At 42.3% G+C, this 17,547-nt stretch overlaps 1 protein-coding gene across 1 annotated transcript in view; it reads right to left on the bottom strand.

Annotated features, from left to right (window-relative positions):
- LOC138763182 (ADP-ribosylation factor-like protein 8B-A) overlaps positions 1-11,928 on the bottom strand; it is a 78,574-nt gene extending 66,646 nt beyond the window's left edge. The window contains exon 1 of the mRNA XM_069936930.1: positions 11,687-11,928. Coding sequence (XP_069793031.1) covers positions 11,687-11,809 — 123 coding nt within the window. The 5' untranslated portion in view covers positions 11,810-11,928. The remainder of the gene's footprint in view (positions 1-11,686) is intronic.
- Between the last annotated feature and the right edge of the window lie 5,619 nt (positions 11,929-17,547).

Below are 17,547 nucleotides of genomic sequence, written 5' to 3'. Positions count from 1 at the left end.
TTCTAGTTCCCTTGGCTGGATGCCACAGTAGCGGAGGGTTTCCTTCACAGCATCATCATAGTGCTTGTGTGGACGTCCTTGAGGCTTCCTTCTGGTCTTCAGTTCATTATAGAGCAGCTGGCGAGGCATACAGCGGTCATCCATTCTGAAGATGTGCCCCACCTACTGCATCTGGGCTCCAATGATCAGGGTCTCAATGCTGGTGGACTTTGCGCGATCTATGATCTCCAGGTTGGAGACACCACCTTGCCAACGGATGCAAAGGATGGAACAGATGGCACGCACGTGGAATTTCTCCAGTTGTTTGATGTGACGTCAGTACAGAGATCAGGTCTCACACCCATATAGGAGAGAAGAGATGACCACAGCTCTGTAGACTTTCAGCTTTGTGGAGAGGCCTGGCTGGCCTTGCTGATTCTGGAGTCAATTTCTTTATCCAAAGACGCACCACTCGATGCTCCCCAAGTATTTGAAGCTGTTTACATTTGTCAACTGGGTGCTGTCAACAGTGATTTTTGGTTCTCTGATGTTGGTATTTGGCACAGATTTATGGGATAATTCAGTCTTGTTCAGGTTGATGGTTAGGCCAAAGAGCTTAGCAGTGTCTGAGCATTAACTGGAGATCACTATCTTTGTGCGCCAACAGCACACAGTCATCAGCAAAAAGCGTTTCTTGAATTACTGGGCTTCGTCTGTGTGTTCAAGAGGCAAAGGTCAAAGAGAGAGCTGTCCAGTCAGTACCTGATGTACACGCCCTTCTCCAGACCTTGGACAGCATGTGACAACATGTCCACCGTTCTCCATTCTAGCTGAAAGCCACACTGCGCCTCCAGGAAATTCCTTTCCGAGAAAGCGACAAATCTGTTAAGGAGGATGCGGGCGAAAATCTTGCCTGCGATTGGCAGCAGTGAGATACCCCTGTAGATTCTGCTGTTTGATTCACCTCCCTTATTTTTCTAGAAAGCCATGATGACGGCATCACGGAAGTCGTCAGGCATGTCCTCTGTGTTCCAGATGTCTTCCAGGATGTCTTGGAACACCTGTAATGCTTTTGGGCTGAGGGCTTTGTAGATCTCAGCAAGATTGCAAAGTTACATGACACGTATTGCCATGTGCATTTATGTTACCCGCACACATCATATGCAAATTTAGCAGCTAAATGGAAGCATGTGAAGAAATGTTAGGAAGTGCTAGTTCAGGCAAAGGTTCTAAGGGAAGTGGAAAGAAGCATCTATACTTTATTTAGCATTCAAATCCTGCCCTTTAAACAATGCAAAGCAATTTTTAAATAGCCAATACATGAGATAGTTAAAAGGATACTAATACTACAACTTAAGTATTTCCCATGCTTTAAAATCCAGCACAAATCTTAACTGTCATTGTCAAAGTGGCTGAAACTGCAACAAGGACACCGCTCTGTAAACAAACTTTCAAAAAATTAATTGCCTAAATTGGTCATTAGATAAAATATAGGCACTGCTTAGAAAACACCAAGTATGAGTTTTAATGCCGAGAAGCTTGAAGCCAACTCAAAATTCCAGAACAAAGAGTCCAACTTTCTGAATTATGGATCATCCAATACAAACCAAAGCAATAAAGAATTTATTCAGAGGAATTTCTTGAATTGGCTGTTCTATCGTACACATGATCAAGAAGTATTTTGAGGCAGCTTTGTGATGTTTAGGGTACCTAATGATATGCTAGCATGGTAAAGAGAATTAACCATTATTTTGCTATGACTGTTCTAATTTTTCTTAAAATCATTTACTGAATGTGGGCTTGACTGGGAAAGGAAGAATTTATTGCCCACAAGTGTCTGAACAGTTACAGTCCTTAAAGTATTGTTGAGTACAGAACTTATACCAGAGATGGAATATGATCATATGTTTCCATGTCAAGGTGGCACAACATGGGAGGGATTCAAATGTGCTATCAAAGAGGTCTTGTGAATGGATTTCACTGTGGCAATTGTTTACTTGTGATAGAGAAATTAATATTTAGTGGATAGGGCATCAATCAAGCTGATTACTTAGTGTGAACTACTTGGAGATGCACTTCAGCAGTGGACAGTATTCATTCCTAACTTTTATCTTAAAAACAATGAACAGGCTTAAGAAGTAAGGATATTTCGACTCTCCCTTGTTCTTAGAAATGTCATGACTCCAATCAGCTTCAAGAACAATCTCAATAGTGTTGGTAGAGGAAAAGATGCTAAAGCCATTGAATAATTGGAGACAGTCATTTGCATTGCACAAACACTATTTGGCACAAACATGATTAGCAGCACATATTAAAATACACTTATTTTGTCATGACGTGTTGCAAATGGAGTCTATCACCAAAGTGAATATTCTAAAATTAAAAATACAACTGAGAAAACATGGAACATAGAGCATTATAGGACATTACAGGCCATTCGGCCCTCAATATTGTGCCGACCTATATATTCCTTCCAAAAGAAATGAAACCCTTCCCACCTCGTAACCCTCTATTTTTATTTCATCCATGTGCCTGTTTAAGAGTCTCTTAAATGCACCTAACGTTTCAGCCTCCACCACCATCCCTGGCAAGGCATTCCAGCCATTCACAACTCCCTATGTAATAAAATTTATCCTTGTGTCTTCTAAACTTTACTCCCTTTGGAGGAGTTTGCTTTTCCCACCCTGGGTAAAAGGCACTGGCAGTCTACCTTAACTATGCCTCTCAGCATCTTGTAGACTTCCATTAAATCTCCTTTCATCCTTCTTCGTTCCAGAGAGAAAAGTCCTAACTTACAAAACCTTGCATCATAAGTCTTACTTTCCAATGCAGGCAACATCCTGGTAAACCACCTCTGCACTCGATAGCTTCCACATCTTTGCAATAATGAGATGACAAGAACTGAAAACAATACTTCAAGTGGGGTCTCACCAGAGATTTGTAGAGTTGCAACATGACTCCTGAACTCAATCCCCTGACTTACAAAGCTCAGCATCCCATAGGCCTTCTTAACTATCCTATCAACCTGCACAGCAACCTTCAGAGGTATACAATTTGGTTCCCAAGGCCCCCTGTTCTACCACACTGTTAAGTATCCAACCATTAACCCTGTACTCAGCCTTCAGGTTTGACCTTTCAAATGTATCACCTCACAGTTACTCAGATTGAACTCCACCTGCCACTTTTCCACCCAACTCTGCATTCTGTCTTTATCCTATCATAATCTATGACAAGCTTCAGCAGTATCCACAACTCTTTAACCTTCGTATCAGCTGCAAAGTTACTGACCCATCTTTCCACTTCATCTAGGTCATTTATAAAAAATCACAGAGCAGGGGTCCCAGAACAGACCTCTGCAGAACTACACTAATCACTGACCTCCAGACTGAATACTTGCTATCCACTATTCCACTCTGCCAAGGTTCTATGGATCCCACTTCTCATGAATTTCTGAATAAGTCTCTCATGAGGGACCTTGTCAAAAACATTACTAAATCCATATACACCACATCTACCATCCTACCTTCATCAATTTCCTTTGTAACCTCCTCAAAAAACTCAGTTAGGCTTGGGAGGCATGATTTTCCCCTCACAAAGCCATGCTGACTATTCCTGAGATTGCATTTCTCCAAATGCTCATAAATCTTTTCCTTAAGAATCCTCTCCAATAGTTTGCACACTGCTGATGCAAGACTTACTGGTCTATACAACTCCCACAATTCTCCTATAACTTTTTTTTTAAAACAAGGGAACCACATCTGCCATTCTCTAATCCTCTACATCCTCCTTGGCGACATGGGAAGTGCCAAAGATTATAGCCAATATCCCAGCAACCTGGGGTACATCTCGTCTGGCCCCAAGGACATTAATCTTAATGTTTTTAAGAAGATCTAGCACTTCCTCTTTTCAAATCTCTTACATCATCCATCACATAAGCTTGTTCTATACTGACCTCACCTTGAACAAGGTCCTTGTCTCTAGTGAATACTGAAGAAAGTATTTATTTAGGACTTTCCCAGCTCCCCTACACCTCCAGGAATATATTGCTTCCTTTATCCTTAAGCGGCCCCACCTTCATGTGCATTATCCTTCTGTTCTTCACATACGCATAGAATGCATTGGCATTCTCCTTAATCCTACTTGCCAAGCCCTTCTCATGTCCCCTTTAAGCTCTCTTTAAGTCCTTTCTTATTACCCTTCCTGACTACTATATAATTTTCATGAGCCTTTCCTGTTTTTTACTTCCCAAATCTAATGTCTCATCTCATTGCCTCATCTATTTTGTCACTCACGGTTCCCTTTTCCTACCATCTTTCCCTGTCTCAGTGAGACAAACCTATTCTGAACCCAGCAAAAATGGCCTCTAAACCTCCGCCACATTACTTCTGTGCTCTCTCCCATGAGCATCTGTTCCCAATTTATTCTCACTAGTTCCTGCCTCATCCCATCGTAATTCCCCTCTTCCCCAATAAAACACTACCATAAAGCTCAAAGAGTTGTGGTCACTATCACCATAATGCTCTCCCACCAAGAGGTCTGTCACCTGATCAGGTTAATTACCCAATACTAGGTCCAATATGGCCTCTCTTCTCATCAGCTGGTCCATATACTGTGTCAGGAATCTTTCTTGATGCACCTGACAAATTCTACCCCATCTATCCCTCTTGCAGAGGGAAGGTGCCAGTCAATATTTGGGAAGTTGAAGTCTCCCAAAACAATAACACTGTAATTTCTGCACCATTCCTAAATTGCCTTATCTATTCCTCAGTGTTCAGAGGGCTATTTGGGAGCCTAAAGATCATTCCCAGTACAGTGATTGCTCGCATCCTATTTCTGACTTCTTCCCACTATGACTCAGCAGACACTCCCTCTACAGTGTCCTCCTTTTCTACAGCTGCATTACAATCCCTGACTAAACCATCTCAACAGCTCTAGCAAACCTGCTCGCCAGGATTTTGATCTCTCTCCAGTTCAGATGCAGTCTGTCCTTTGTGTACAGTTCAGACCTTCCCTGCCCCTGCAACAACTCTTCAGCCTTGCATTCATTGCCACAACTTCCTATTTCTACCCTCACTGGCACGTGATGGAGCAGGTGAAGATGGGTGGGGAGAGAACAGTGGCATTTGTAATTCTTGCACCCATATTCTGGGAGCAAACTGAGGTTAACAGATACTTACATCATTTTTTGTGCTAGAAATACATCCAGTCAGGGCAGAGTTTTCCCCTAGATTTCCAGTAATATTTCTCATGCTCCTTCATACAACACAAGGTCAAATGCTATTATGATCTCAAGGGAAATTACAATCACCTCTCAAATTCAGCTCGACTGATGTTATGATGTTTCACTCATTTGGTCCTGACAAAACCATAACAGGGTACCAAGAACCTAACTTCACCTAAAAGCAGTGATACCCTCAATAATTCACCATTAAGTTTTGTGGCAGAGGTTAGACAGTTCTGTCAATAGGACATAACTGGATGCTTTTACACATCATTGGGTGAGGAAATTCCAGCTATCCTGGACAGCTTGACTGGAGTTAGTCATTCCAGAGCATGTTCACAGTCAGGATTTTGTCAATGTTTAGTTGCAACCAGTGCCCTCAGCTTTCATTAAATGAACTGGCTGACAACTGGCTTTGGTGATTCTGGGGATCCCAGGATGAAGCAAGAATTTTTTTTTAGTTTTCCAAGGTTTATTATATGAACTATTACTTATAAACTTTGGTAAAATTCAAAGATGCTTAAAAGATACTTAATGATATACTTTTATTAAATTTTTTTTTATTTTTCACACTATAAACCACACTGACCAAAATACATAGATATTTTTTTCTTGAATATAGTGTCATTTTCTCCCCTTTTTGCCTCCCTCCCTTCCCTCCCTCCCTCACACCCCCTTCCCATTTATTTAAAATTCAATCTATAAGCTACATTAAACCCGTTAAACAATGTCGTCACTTCATAAAAATAAATAGAAATTTTTGTGTTTTACTTTTACATATTGAGTCAGTTCTTTTCGTTGTCTTCTCCTTCTGTCATTTTAGGTGGTGGAAGTCCATGGTAGGATTTCTCTATTGTATTTCATGCATGGTTCCCATATTTGTTCGAATATTGTGATATTATTTCTTAAATTATATGTTATTTTTTCCAATGGAATACATTTATTTATTTCTATGTACCATTGCTGTACTCTCAGGCTCTCTTCTAATTTCCAGGTTGACATTATACATTTTTTTGCTACAGCTAAGGCTATCATAATAAATCTTTTTTGTGCTCCATCTAAATCAAGTCCAAATTCTTTATTACTTATATTACTTGACCAAAAAAAGTACCACAACCGATGACTGGGAGCAGTTCAAGATGCACCAAAGGAGGACAAAGGGATTAATCAAGAGAGCAAAAATAAATTACGAAAGTAAGCTTGCGGCAAATATAAAAACCGACTGCAAAAGCTTTTATAAATATGTCAAGAGGAAAAGATTGGTGAAATCCAGAGTGGGTCCCTTGCAGTCGGAATCAGGGGAATATATAATGGGGAATAAGGAAATGGCAGACCAATTAAATTCTTACTTTAGTTCTGTTTTCACAAGAGAGGATACAAATAACCTCCCAAGGATGTTGGGAAACATAGAGACTAATGCAAGGGAGGAACTGAAAGAAATCAGTATCTCTAAGGACATGGTCTTGGGGAAATTGATGGGATTGAAGGCAGATAAATCTCAAGGGCCTGATAATCTACATCCTAGGGTACTTAAGGAAGTGGCCATTCAGATAGCAGATGCTTTAAGAATTATTTTCCAGAACTCGATAGACTCAGGATCAGTACCCATGGATTGGAGGGTAGCTAATGTTACCCCACTATTTAAAAAGGGGGGTAGAGAAAAAGCGGGGAATTATAGGCCGGTGAGCCTTACATCAGTAGTGGGCAAAATGATGGAATCCATTATTAAGGATGTAATAGCGGAGCATATGACTAGCAGAGAAGGGATCAGACGGAGTCAACATGGATTTACAAAAGGTAAATCGTGCTTGACAAATCTATTGGAATTCTTTGAGATGGTGACAAGTAAAATAGATGGGGGAGAGCCAGGGGATGTGGTGTACCTGGACTTCCAAAAGGCCTTCAATAAGGTCCTGCATAAATGACTGGCTTCCAAAATCAAGGCTCATGGGATTGGGGGCAAAGTATTGATGTGGATTGAGAACTGGCTGGCAGGTAGAAGACAGAGAGTTGGGATAAATGGCTCGTTTTCTGAATGGTAGGCGGTGACCAGTGGGGTGCCACAGGGATCTGTACAGGGACCCCAGCTGTTCACAATTTACATTAATGATCTGGATGAGGGGATTGGATGTAATATCTCCAAATTTGCAGATGGCACTAAGCTAGGAGGGGTTGTGTGCACGGAAGAGGGGGCCAGGAAGCTCCAGTGTGATTTGGATAAATTGAGGGACTGGGCAGATACATGGCAAATGCACTACAATGTGGATAAATGTGAGGTTATCCACTTTGGTAATACAAACCGGAGGGCAGATTACTATTTGAATGGCAATAGATTAAGAGATGGAGAAGTGCAGAGAGACCTAGGGGTACTTGTACACCAGTCTCTGAAGGCGAGCATCCAGGTACAGCAGGCGGTTAAAAAGGCAAATGGTATGTTGGCCTTCATATCAAGAGGGTTTGAGTATAGGAACAAAGATACCTTACTGCAGCTGTACAGGGCCTTGGTGAGACCCCACCTGGAGTATTGTGTGCAGTTTTGGTCACCTTATCTAAGGAAGGATGTTCTTGCAATGGAGGGAGTGCAGAGGCGATTCATCAGGCTGATACCTGGAATGGCAGGAATGACTTACGAGGAAAGATTGCGCAAATTGGGATTGTACTCACTGGAGTTTAGAAGATTGAGAGGGGATCTCATAGAGACATATAAAATTCTGGCAGGACTGGACAGAATGGATGCAGATGGGATGTTTCCAATCATTGGAAAATCCCGAACCCGGGGCCATGGTTTGAGGATAATAGGCAAACCATTTAGGACCGAGAGGAGGAGGAATTTCTTTACCCAGAGGGTGGTGAATCTGTGAAATTTATTGCCACAGAGGGCAGTAGAGGCAGGTTCATTAAATAGATTTAAGAGGGAATTAGATATATTTCTTCAGTATAAGGGTATTAAAGGTTACGGAGAGAAGGTGGGGACGGGGTACTGAACTTTAAGATCAGCCATGATCTCGTTGAATGGCGGAGCAGGCTCGAAGGGTCGAATGACCTACTCCTGCTCCTATCTTCTATGTTTCTATGTTTACTTAGAAGGAAGATCTCTGGGTTTTTGGTATATTGCTTTTTGTGATTTTATTTAATATCTGGTTTAGATCTTCCCAAATTTTTTCACTTTCTCACATGTCCAAATTGCATGTATTGTTGTTCCTGTTTCCTTTTTACAGCAAAAACATCTGTCTGATACTGTTGGGTCCCATTTATTTAACTTTTGGGGCGTGGCGTATAGCCTGTGTAACCAATTACATTGTATCATGCGTAACCTCGTGTTTATTGTATTTCTCATAGTTCCGGAGCATAGCTTTTCCCATGTTTCATTCTTTATCTTTATGTTTAGATCTTGTTACCATTTTTGTTTAGGTTTACAGTTAGTTTCCTCGTTCTCCTTTTCTTGCAGTTTGATGTACATGTTTGTTATAAATTTTTTAATTATCATTGTGTCTGTAATCACATATTCAAAATTGCTTCCTTCTGGTAACCTCAGACTGTTTCCCAATTTGTCCTTCAAGTAGGTTTTCAGTTGGTGGTATGCAAACATTGTATCGTGAGTTATATTATATTTGTCCTTCATTTGTTCAAAAGATAATAATTTATATCCCAAAAAACAATTTTCTATTTTTTTGATTCCTTTGCTCTCCCATTCTCTGAAGGAAAGGTTATTTATTGTGAAAGAGATTAGTTGATTTTGTCAATATTAATTTTGGTAGTTGATAATTTATTTTATTCCTTTCTACGTGAATCTTCTTCCAAATGTTGAGCAGATGGTGCAATACTGGTGAATTCCTACGTTGCACCAATTTATCATCCCACTTGTATAGTGTATGTTCAGGTATCTTGTCCCCTATTTTATCTAGTTCTAATCTGGTCCAATCTGGTTTTCCCTTGTTTGATAAAAATCTGATAGGTATCTTAATTGTGCTGCTCTATAATAATTCTTAAAGTTTGGTAGTTGTAAACCTCTTTGTTTGTACCATTCTGTTAATTTATCTAGTGCTATCCTTGGTTTCCCCCCTTTCCATAAAAATTTCCTTATTATTTTCTTTAGCTCCTTGAAGAATTTCTCTGTTAGGTGAATTGGTAATGATTGAAATAGGTATTGTATCCTTGGAAAGATGTTCATTTTAATACAGTTTATCCTTCCTATCAGTGTTAGTGGTAAGTCTTAAGTGGTAAGCAGAATTAATGTTGTGGTTTTCACTGTTTTACAGTAGGTGTAATACTTTCACCAGATTAGTTACTCATTTTTGTGTACATTTGGTTCTACTCTTAACATTCATCTCAATATTACAGGATGTGCTGACAATGAATGCAAAATATGGCCATAAAGTTGCAGATTCTGGTGGATTATATAAGATTTACACGATATTTAGAGAAGAGTTTTGAGCTGCAGAGTTATTATGAATCTATCCCAATTAACACAACAGTACCACACCTCACAAGTGAACTCAGCACTTAGTCTCACAATGACATCATTATTATTGCTGCCAAATATCATAGATAGTGAATCAGAAGCCAATTGGGGAGGTTGAGATCATGCAGGTTTCTTCCTTGCAATACATTCTAATCCGTACATGCCACAAAGCCACCCTTGCAGCTAGTAGTGATGCTTCCAAGCAAACCTTGGTGATGGACATTAATCCTTCAGAGTATGTTCTCCTACCTTACTACCTAAAGTATTAGTTCTAATAACTTGCAGGTTGTTTGTAACTTTAGTGGGTCTTTCCTGACAGCTCAATTTCTATATTCTCGAAGCCCAGATGTGGATTCTGAAAAAAAAACACCTCCTCAAAGGAGTCAAGCAGATTCTGAGGCAAGGACTGGGGTGAGGGTGAAGGAAGCCAAGCAACACATTATGTGGAAGGGACTGGGGCTGTAGGGGCAGTGTCAAGCAGCAGATTTCAAGGCGGGAAAGGGCGGTGGGAGGCGTGCAGATTCAGAGACGGAAGGGAGGAGAGAAGCCAAGCATACAGTGCCCTCTACTTATTTTTTCCCTTTATTTCCACAGTTTTAAATTTGTAAACAAATAATTTACATGCAATTAAAATGGACAATAGTTTGGAACATCATTAAGAAGAAAGAGTATCTCAGGGAGCTCAGTAATTGCAAAGGGACTTGATTTCCAAGGAATATCTATGCTTCTGATGACAGAAGAAATCTTGTCATAATGAAGAAAAATCCCCAAATGTACGTCCAACAGATCATAAACACTCTTCAGTACACAGGTGTAGATATGTCAATGACTACTGTCTGCAGAAGGATCCGTTAACAGAAATACAGAGGCTGCACTGCAAGATGCAAACCATGACAAGGGTGGTTTGCTTAGATCTTGATCTTTACATCTCCACACTATGGTCTTGCAATCTCTCTTCAACAGGTTAACCTTGGTCTTATCTGTCCACAAGATCTTTTTCCAGAATTCAGCAGGCTTTTTTAAATATTTCTTGGCAAGCTGTAATCTGGCCTTTCTTTCTGATGCTAACTAGTGGTTTGCATCTTGCAGTGTAGCCTCTGTATTTCTGTTTCTGAATTCTTATGCTGACAGTGGTCATTGATAGAACCACATCTGCTTCCTTAAAAGTGTTTCTAATCTGTCAGACATACATTTGGGAATCTTTTTCATTATGATGAGAATTCTTGTGTCATCAGTAGTGGAGGTCTTCCTTGGGATACCAGACCCTTTGCGACTACTGAGCTTAACAATACGCTTTTTTCTTCATGTTCCAAACTGTTGATTTGGGTAATCCTAAATTTTGGGTGATGTCTCTTATTTTCATTCCTGTTTCTTCAGCCTCATAATGGCTTCTTTGGCTTTCATTGACATAACTCTGGACTTATGTTGAAAAATAGCAACTACTGACTCCAAAAGTGAACCAAAACTTTGAGGCAAGCCCAGCTCTCTTATACCTGCACCAATGAAGCAATTAAACCTACCAGAGTATTCACAAACACCTCAGAAGCCAAATGTCCCACACATTATGGTGCCTGAAATGAGGGGACTATGTATAAAAAGTGCTGTCATTTCTACATGGTCAAACCAAAATGTGTACAAATAACCTGGAATGTGCACTTCAATCCCATGTGAATTATTTAATTGGAAATGTAAAGCTGTGGAGCACAGGGGCAAATAAAGGGGGGAAAAAAGTGTCTGACACAAACATTATGGAGTGTACTGTATTCTTAGGCACAGAAAGGGGTGGCAGTCAAGCTGAGGCACGTTGGGGTGGGAGGAAAGCCAAGTAGCTTCTGAGGCACGTTGGGGTGGGGGTGGGAGGAAAGCCAAGTCGATTCTGAGGTAGGGGCGGGAAGCAAAGGAGATTTGGTGTAGGGGAAAACGGTGACGCAGGCATTCGGAACAGGGAAAAGGTGGTTGAGAATAGACAGTTGGACTAGACGAGGTGCACTGGAGCCCCGAGCAGCCCGGCCGGCCGCACTCACCGCGATAACGTTGACGAAGGTGGTCTTGCCCGAATACTGCAACCCCACCAGCGTCAGCTCCATCTCTTCCTTCCAGAACAGTGATTTGATCCAGTCCAGCAACCGGTTGAAGAACGCCAACATCCTGCACTAATCTCAGGAAGGATCCGAGAAATGTGGGGGGGGGGGGGGGGGTGCGGGGGAAAGAAAGGGCCGCAGCCGAGAGTCAGCCAGCGAGCGAGCACCGAAACTCCAAGCAGCGGCCACTTGCAACACCGGAAGCGTTCGCGCGTCAGGTGACGGGTGCGCGACGGCCTCTGGGATATTGGAGGACCTGGACCGACTGGAGGAGTCGCCAGCTCGCCCACAATAGTAGTGATAGATGGGAACCGTCTGCGATGTCGCTTAATGGCCGATGAATGTGCCTCGCATGGTATTGCTTTTAATCTTATTTTAGACCACCTACGGCTCCTAGAACGCTTCCACCAGCGTTGTCTCCGCTCCATCCTCAACATCCATTGGAGCGCTTTCATCCCTAACGTCGAGGTACTCGAGATGGCAGAGGTCGACAGCATCGAGTCCACGCTGCTGAAGATCCAGCTGCGCTGGATGGGTCACGTCTCCAGAATGGAGGACCATCGCCTTCCCAAGATCGTGTTATATGGCGAGCTCTCCACTGGCCACCGTGACAGAGGTGCACCAAAGAAAAGGTACAAGGACTGCCTAAAGAAATCTCTTGGTGCCTGCCACATTGACCACCGCCAGTGGGCTGATAACGCCTCAAACCGTGCATCTTGGCGCCTCACAGTTTGGCGGGCAGCAGCCTCCTTTGAAGAAGACCGCAGAGCCCACCTCACTGACAAAAGGCAAAGGAGGAAAAACCCAACACCCAACCCCAACCAACCAATTTTCCCTTGCAGCCGCTGCAATCGTGTCTGCCTGTCCCGCATCGGACTGGTCAGCCACAAACGAGCCTGCAGCTGACGTGGACTTTTTACCCCCTCCATAAATCTTCGTCCGCGAAGCCAAGCCAAAGAAAAAGAAAGAGATGTTAAAATAACGTTCTGTCTGACATCAAGGACAAATTAAACGTGCCCGTGGTGTATTCTGTGGTGACCAGTCGGAGTAAAAGGACTGCAGCAGTGGAGACTTGGTTCTCTCTCCAGGGACCCCTCGAAAGAGAGGCGGATAGTTGGCTGGGCGAACCTCTCCACACCCGATCTATTACGAGAAATACAAAAAAAAGGGGGGAGGGGGGGGCAGGGCGTTCTTTGCATCGTAATCGTAGCGTAGCCCCGTTATGCACTGGAAGTTTTCAGAGAGGAACTAATGGACAAGGCACCATTACAACTGGACGGCTGCATACTTCAAGTGTTGGGGTGTGATTGCTGCGCAGGTTCCAGCCCCCTCAATGTTCAGTGGTGGCAAGTACCTTCCCCCACAAAGCTACACCGAGCTTTGGTGTGTCCCTCCTCACGTCCTCCTGCCGCCTGGGGTTTGCCAATCGGCAGTGTTCCCTCGTTATCATCATTGCCAAGCCCAAGAGCAGACGTGCGAGGAGGGTCGCTGTCCAATTTGAACCCCCTCGCCCCGAGGCACAAAGAGATGCAGTATGGGAATGAGCACTTTGGCCCATGGAGTCCATGCTACCAACCACCCATTTTTCACAAATACCTAATGAATTTACACTCATCAACCAGATGGGATTAACAGCGTGTGGTGATATGTTTCCTCTATTCTATATAGTTATCATTGTCTACTCATACCCTATGACTCCTCCCTCATGGACCTGGGCCATAAAGTCGAGCCACTTCTCCCTTCCCGCCATTCCTATACCTGGATCCGGGCCAGCAAAGTTCTTCTGTCGATTAAAGCCTTTCGTTTCCTCAGTCCTGTCTCTGTGGTTACTGGTAGTGCCCTACACATCGACTTCCCCAATTTCAACTAAAGCCCTCCCCTGTGTTTCAGTATTCTTCTGTCTCCTTTCCTCCAGTTCCCACCCTGTTCTCTCACCATTCAGAGTGATAATCCCCCCCATCACCTCAGCTTTTTTGTCTTCTACCCTTTCGCCTAAATCCACCAATGACCTGTTAGCCCATGCTCCTTCCTCCCTCCACTTATTTTTTTCACATACCTCAAAATGTTGATTACTCTTTCTATAGATGATGAGTGACCTGTTGTGTTACTCCAACACTGTTATATATTCCACTGAACTCCCAGTGTCTTCAAACTTTCCTGTTTCGAATGTAAGAAATAGGAGCAGAAACAGGCCATATGGCCCATCGAGCAAGGAGATCATGGCTGATCTGATGGTAGGCTCACCTCTACCTATCTGCCTTTTCCCAATATTCCTCAATTCCTCAACTATGTAAAAATCTCTCCAACCTTGTCTTAAATATATTTAATGAGGTAGCTTCCACTGCTCCAATGGGCAGTGAATTCTTTAGATTCACCATCCAATGGGAAAAGCAGTTCCTCCTCATATCCCTCTTAAATCTACTACCTTGAATATTGAGGCTATGTCCCCTAGTTCTAGTCTGCCCATTCATTGAAAACAACTTACCTACCTCTATCTTATCTGTGCCTTTAATATTTTTATTCATTTTTATCAGATCTTTACTCATTCTTCTAAATTCCAGCAAGTACAGTCCCAGACAACTTAATCTCTCCTCATAGGCTGAACCCCTCATCTCTGGAATCAACCTGGTGAATCTCCTCTGCTCCACCTCCAAAGCCAGTACATTCTTCCTCAAGTAAGGAGATCAGAATTGTATGCAGTTCCTTGTACAGTTGATGCATAATCTTTCCCCCCCCCCTTCTAAATTCTATCCTTCTAGCCATGAAGGCCAACATTCCATTTGCCTTCTTGATAGCCTGCTGCATCTGATAACCAACCTTTTGTGCTTCATGCACAAGTACCCCCAAATCTTTTCTGCATGGCAGCATGCTTCAATCACTTTCCTTTTAAATAATAATCTGATCTTCTATTTCTCTGTCCTAAGTGGATAACCTCACATTTACCATTGTATTCCATCTGCCAGACCCTTGCCTGCTCACTTAACCTATCTATCTCTCTGCATACTCTCCGTATCCTCTGTACAATTTGTTTTTCCACTCAATTTAGTATCTTCAGCAAACTTAGATACATTACATTCTGTCCCTTCTTCCAGACCATTAATGTATATCATAAACTGTTGCGAGCCCAGCACCAACCTCTGATTTCCAACCAGAAAAGCACTCTGTATCCCAATTCTCTGCTTTCTATTGGTTAACCAAGCCTCTATCCATTCTAATACATCACCCCAAACTCTATACATCCTTATGTTTAAATCTTTTATGCGACATCTTATCCAGGTAAACAATGTCCATCTTCTGCCCACTATATATGCACTCATTATATCCTCAAAGAACTCCAGTAAATTTGTCAAACAGGACTTGCCTTTGCTGGATCCATGCTGTGTCTGCCTGATGGATCTATTTTGCTCCAGATGCTTTCCTATTTCTTCTTTAATAATAGCTTTAAGCACTTTCCCAACTACAGATGTAACTGGCCTACAGATTCCTGCCTGATGCAAACACCCTGTTTTGAATAGTTGTGTGACATTTGCCATCTTCCAATCCATCGGGACCTGCCCAGAGTCCAGAAAATTTGGTAAATTATCAATAAAGTTTTGATTATAATGTCTGCCTTTTCTTTCAGTACCCTGGGATGCATTCCATCAGGATCAGGGATCTTTTCTATCTTTAGACCCTCAAGTTTTCTCAGTACCACCTCTCGTAATAACTTTTACATCCTGACCTCCCATCACAAACATAACATGTCCTCCATTGTGAAGACTGACACAAAATAGTCATTAAAACCTTCAGCCATTTCCTCACTACCCAATATCAATTCCCCTTTCACATCCTCTTGGACCAATCTTCACTTTAGCCACAATTTTGCACTTTATCTAATTATAAAAACTTCTACTGTCTTTTTATATTTTGTTCTTTTTTCCCATAGTCTTCCTTCCCTCTATTACTTGCTTCGTGGTTCTTTGTTGCTTTTAAAGTTTTCCCAATGTTCTAATTTCCCACTCCTCTTGGCTATTTTGTAGGTGTAAGCGTTTAGTTTGATGCCTTCCTTTATCTTATTGAGTTATCCAAGGCTAGCTGTCCCCACCTTACTATCCTTGCTTTTAACTAGAATATACTTTTGTTGAGCACCGTGAAAAATCTCTTTGAAAGTCCTCCACTATTCCACAATCATCCCTCCATATCGCCTGCGCCCCCAGTCTACCCTGGCCAATTCCTCCCTCATCCCCTTGTAGTTTCCCTTGTTTAGGCATAATACACTGGTTTTAGATGAAACGTGAATTCCTTTTGAATGAGAAGCAATCATACTGTGATCACTCTAAGTGATCTACAAGATCACTAATTTTACCTGTCTTGTTGTGCAGGACCAGATCCAAGATAGCATGTTCCCTTGTAGGTTCGAGAAAACCATCACATATGCATTCTATGAAGTCCTCCTCAAAGTTGCTTTGGCCAACTTGATTCATCCAGTCGATGTGTATGTTAGTTCCCCACAATAACTGCTGTTCCATCCTGACATGCCTATATTATTTCTTTGTTTATTGCCTGTGTTACTGTAATGTTATTGGGTGGCCTATATACAACTCCCACCAGTGATTTTTTCCCTTTACTATTCTTAATCGCTTAATCGCAGAGGTGCACCAAAGAAAAGGTACAAGGACTGCCTAAAGAAATCTCTTGGTGCCTGCCACATTGACCACCGCCAGTGGGCTGATAACGCCTCAAACCGTGCATCTTGGCGCCTCACAGTTTGGCGGGCAGCAGCCTCCTTTGAAGAAGACCGCAGAGCCCACCTCACTGACAAAAGGCAAAGGAGGAAAAACCCAACACCCAACCCCAACCAACCAATTTTCCCTTGCAACCGCTGCAATCGTGTCTGCCTGTCCCGCATCGGACTGGTCAGCCACAAACGAGCCTGCAGCTGACGTGGACTTTTTACCCCCTCCATAAATCTTCGTCCGCGAAGCCAAGCCAAAGATTCTTAATCGCTACCCAGATGGATTCAACATATTGCTTCTAAGATCTTACATTTTCTCTCACTATTGCCCTGATCTCATCTTTAAATAAGATTGCTATCCCACCTCCCTTATCTTCTTGCCTTCCCTTTCATATTACCTGATATCCTTCGATATTTAATTCCCAATCCTCTCCACCCTGCAACTGCTTTACTGTAATGGCCTCAAAATCATACCCATTTGTACTGATTTGTGCAAAAGTTCACTGACCCTGTTTCAAATACCACAGGCATTCAGATAAAGTGCCATTATACACATTGTGCTTTTAAAATCTGGTAATCTTTGTTTCTTTTTCACTTTTATACACTCTACTCTTTTCTCTTTTTTTAACTTTTGCTTTTACTTTATCTACACTCTTTGTTATTTTTTACTTTATCCATCCTCACCAATCTGTTTAACCTCCTATACCGGCAGTACAAGTTCCAGCAAACTGGCTGCCGAATATCATGATGTCATAAGCTGGTGACGTCATCGTGGAGCATGACGCGGGGTGTTTAAAAAGGTTGTACATGTCTGTAAACAGTTTTGTTTGAATTTCCTCTCAACTGCAACTCGTAACTCTCTCCTCTCGAATTACCCACTGCAACATCAGTAGGTACAATTGGTGACCCTGATGGGCCAAAAACAAAATTTTGGACCAGTGATGGACAGCGCAGCAGTATCCCAAAAACTAACTGTGTTCTGGACGTTGAAACCCAAAGTTTGGTTCAGACAGGCAGAGGCACAATTGCACATCAGAAAAATAAAGGTGGATGCCACCAACTATTAGCATGTGTTGAGTGCCTTTGTCCA

The sequence above is a fragment of the Narcine bancroftii genome, chromosome 5 (genome assembly GCF_036971445.1).
Source record: "Narcine bancroftii isolate sNarBan1 chromosome 5, sNarBan1.hap1, whole genome shotgun sequence".
NCBI classification, from domain to species: Eukaryota; Metazoa; Chordata; class Chondrichthyes; order Torpediniformes; family Narcinidae; genus Narcine; species Narcine bancroftii.
This window is presented reverse-complemented; position numbering and strand designations above follow the sequence as displayed.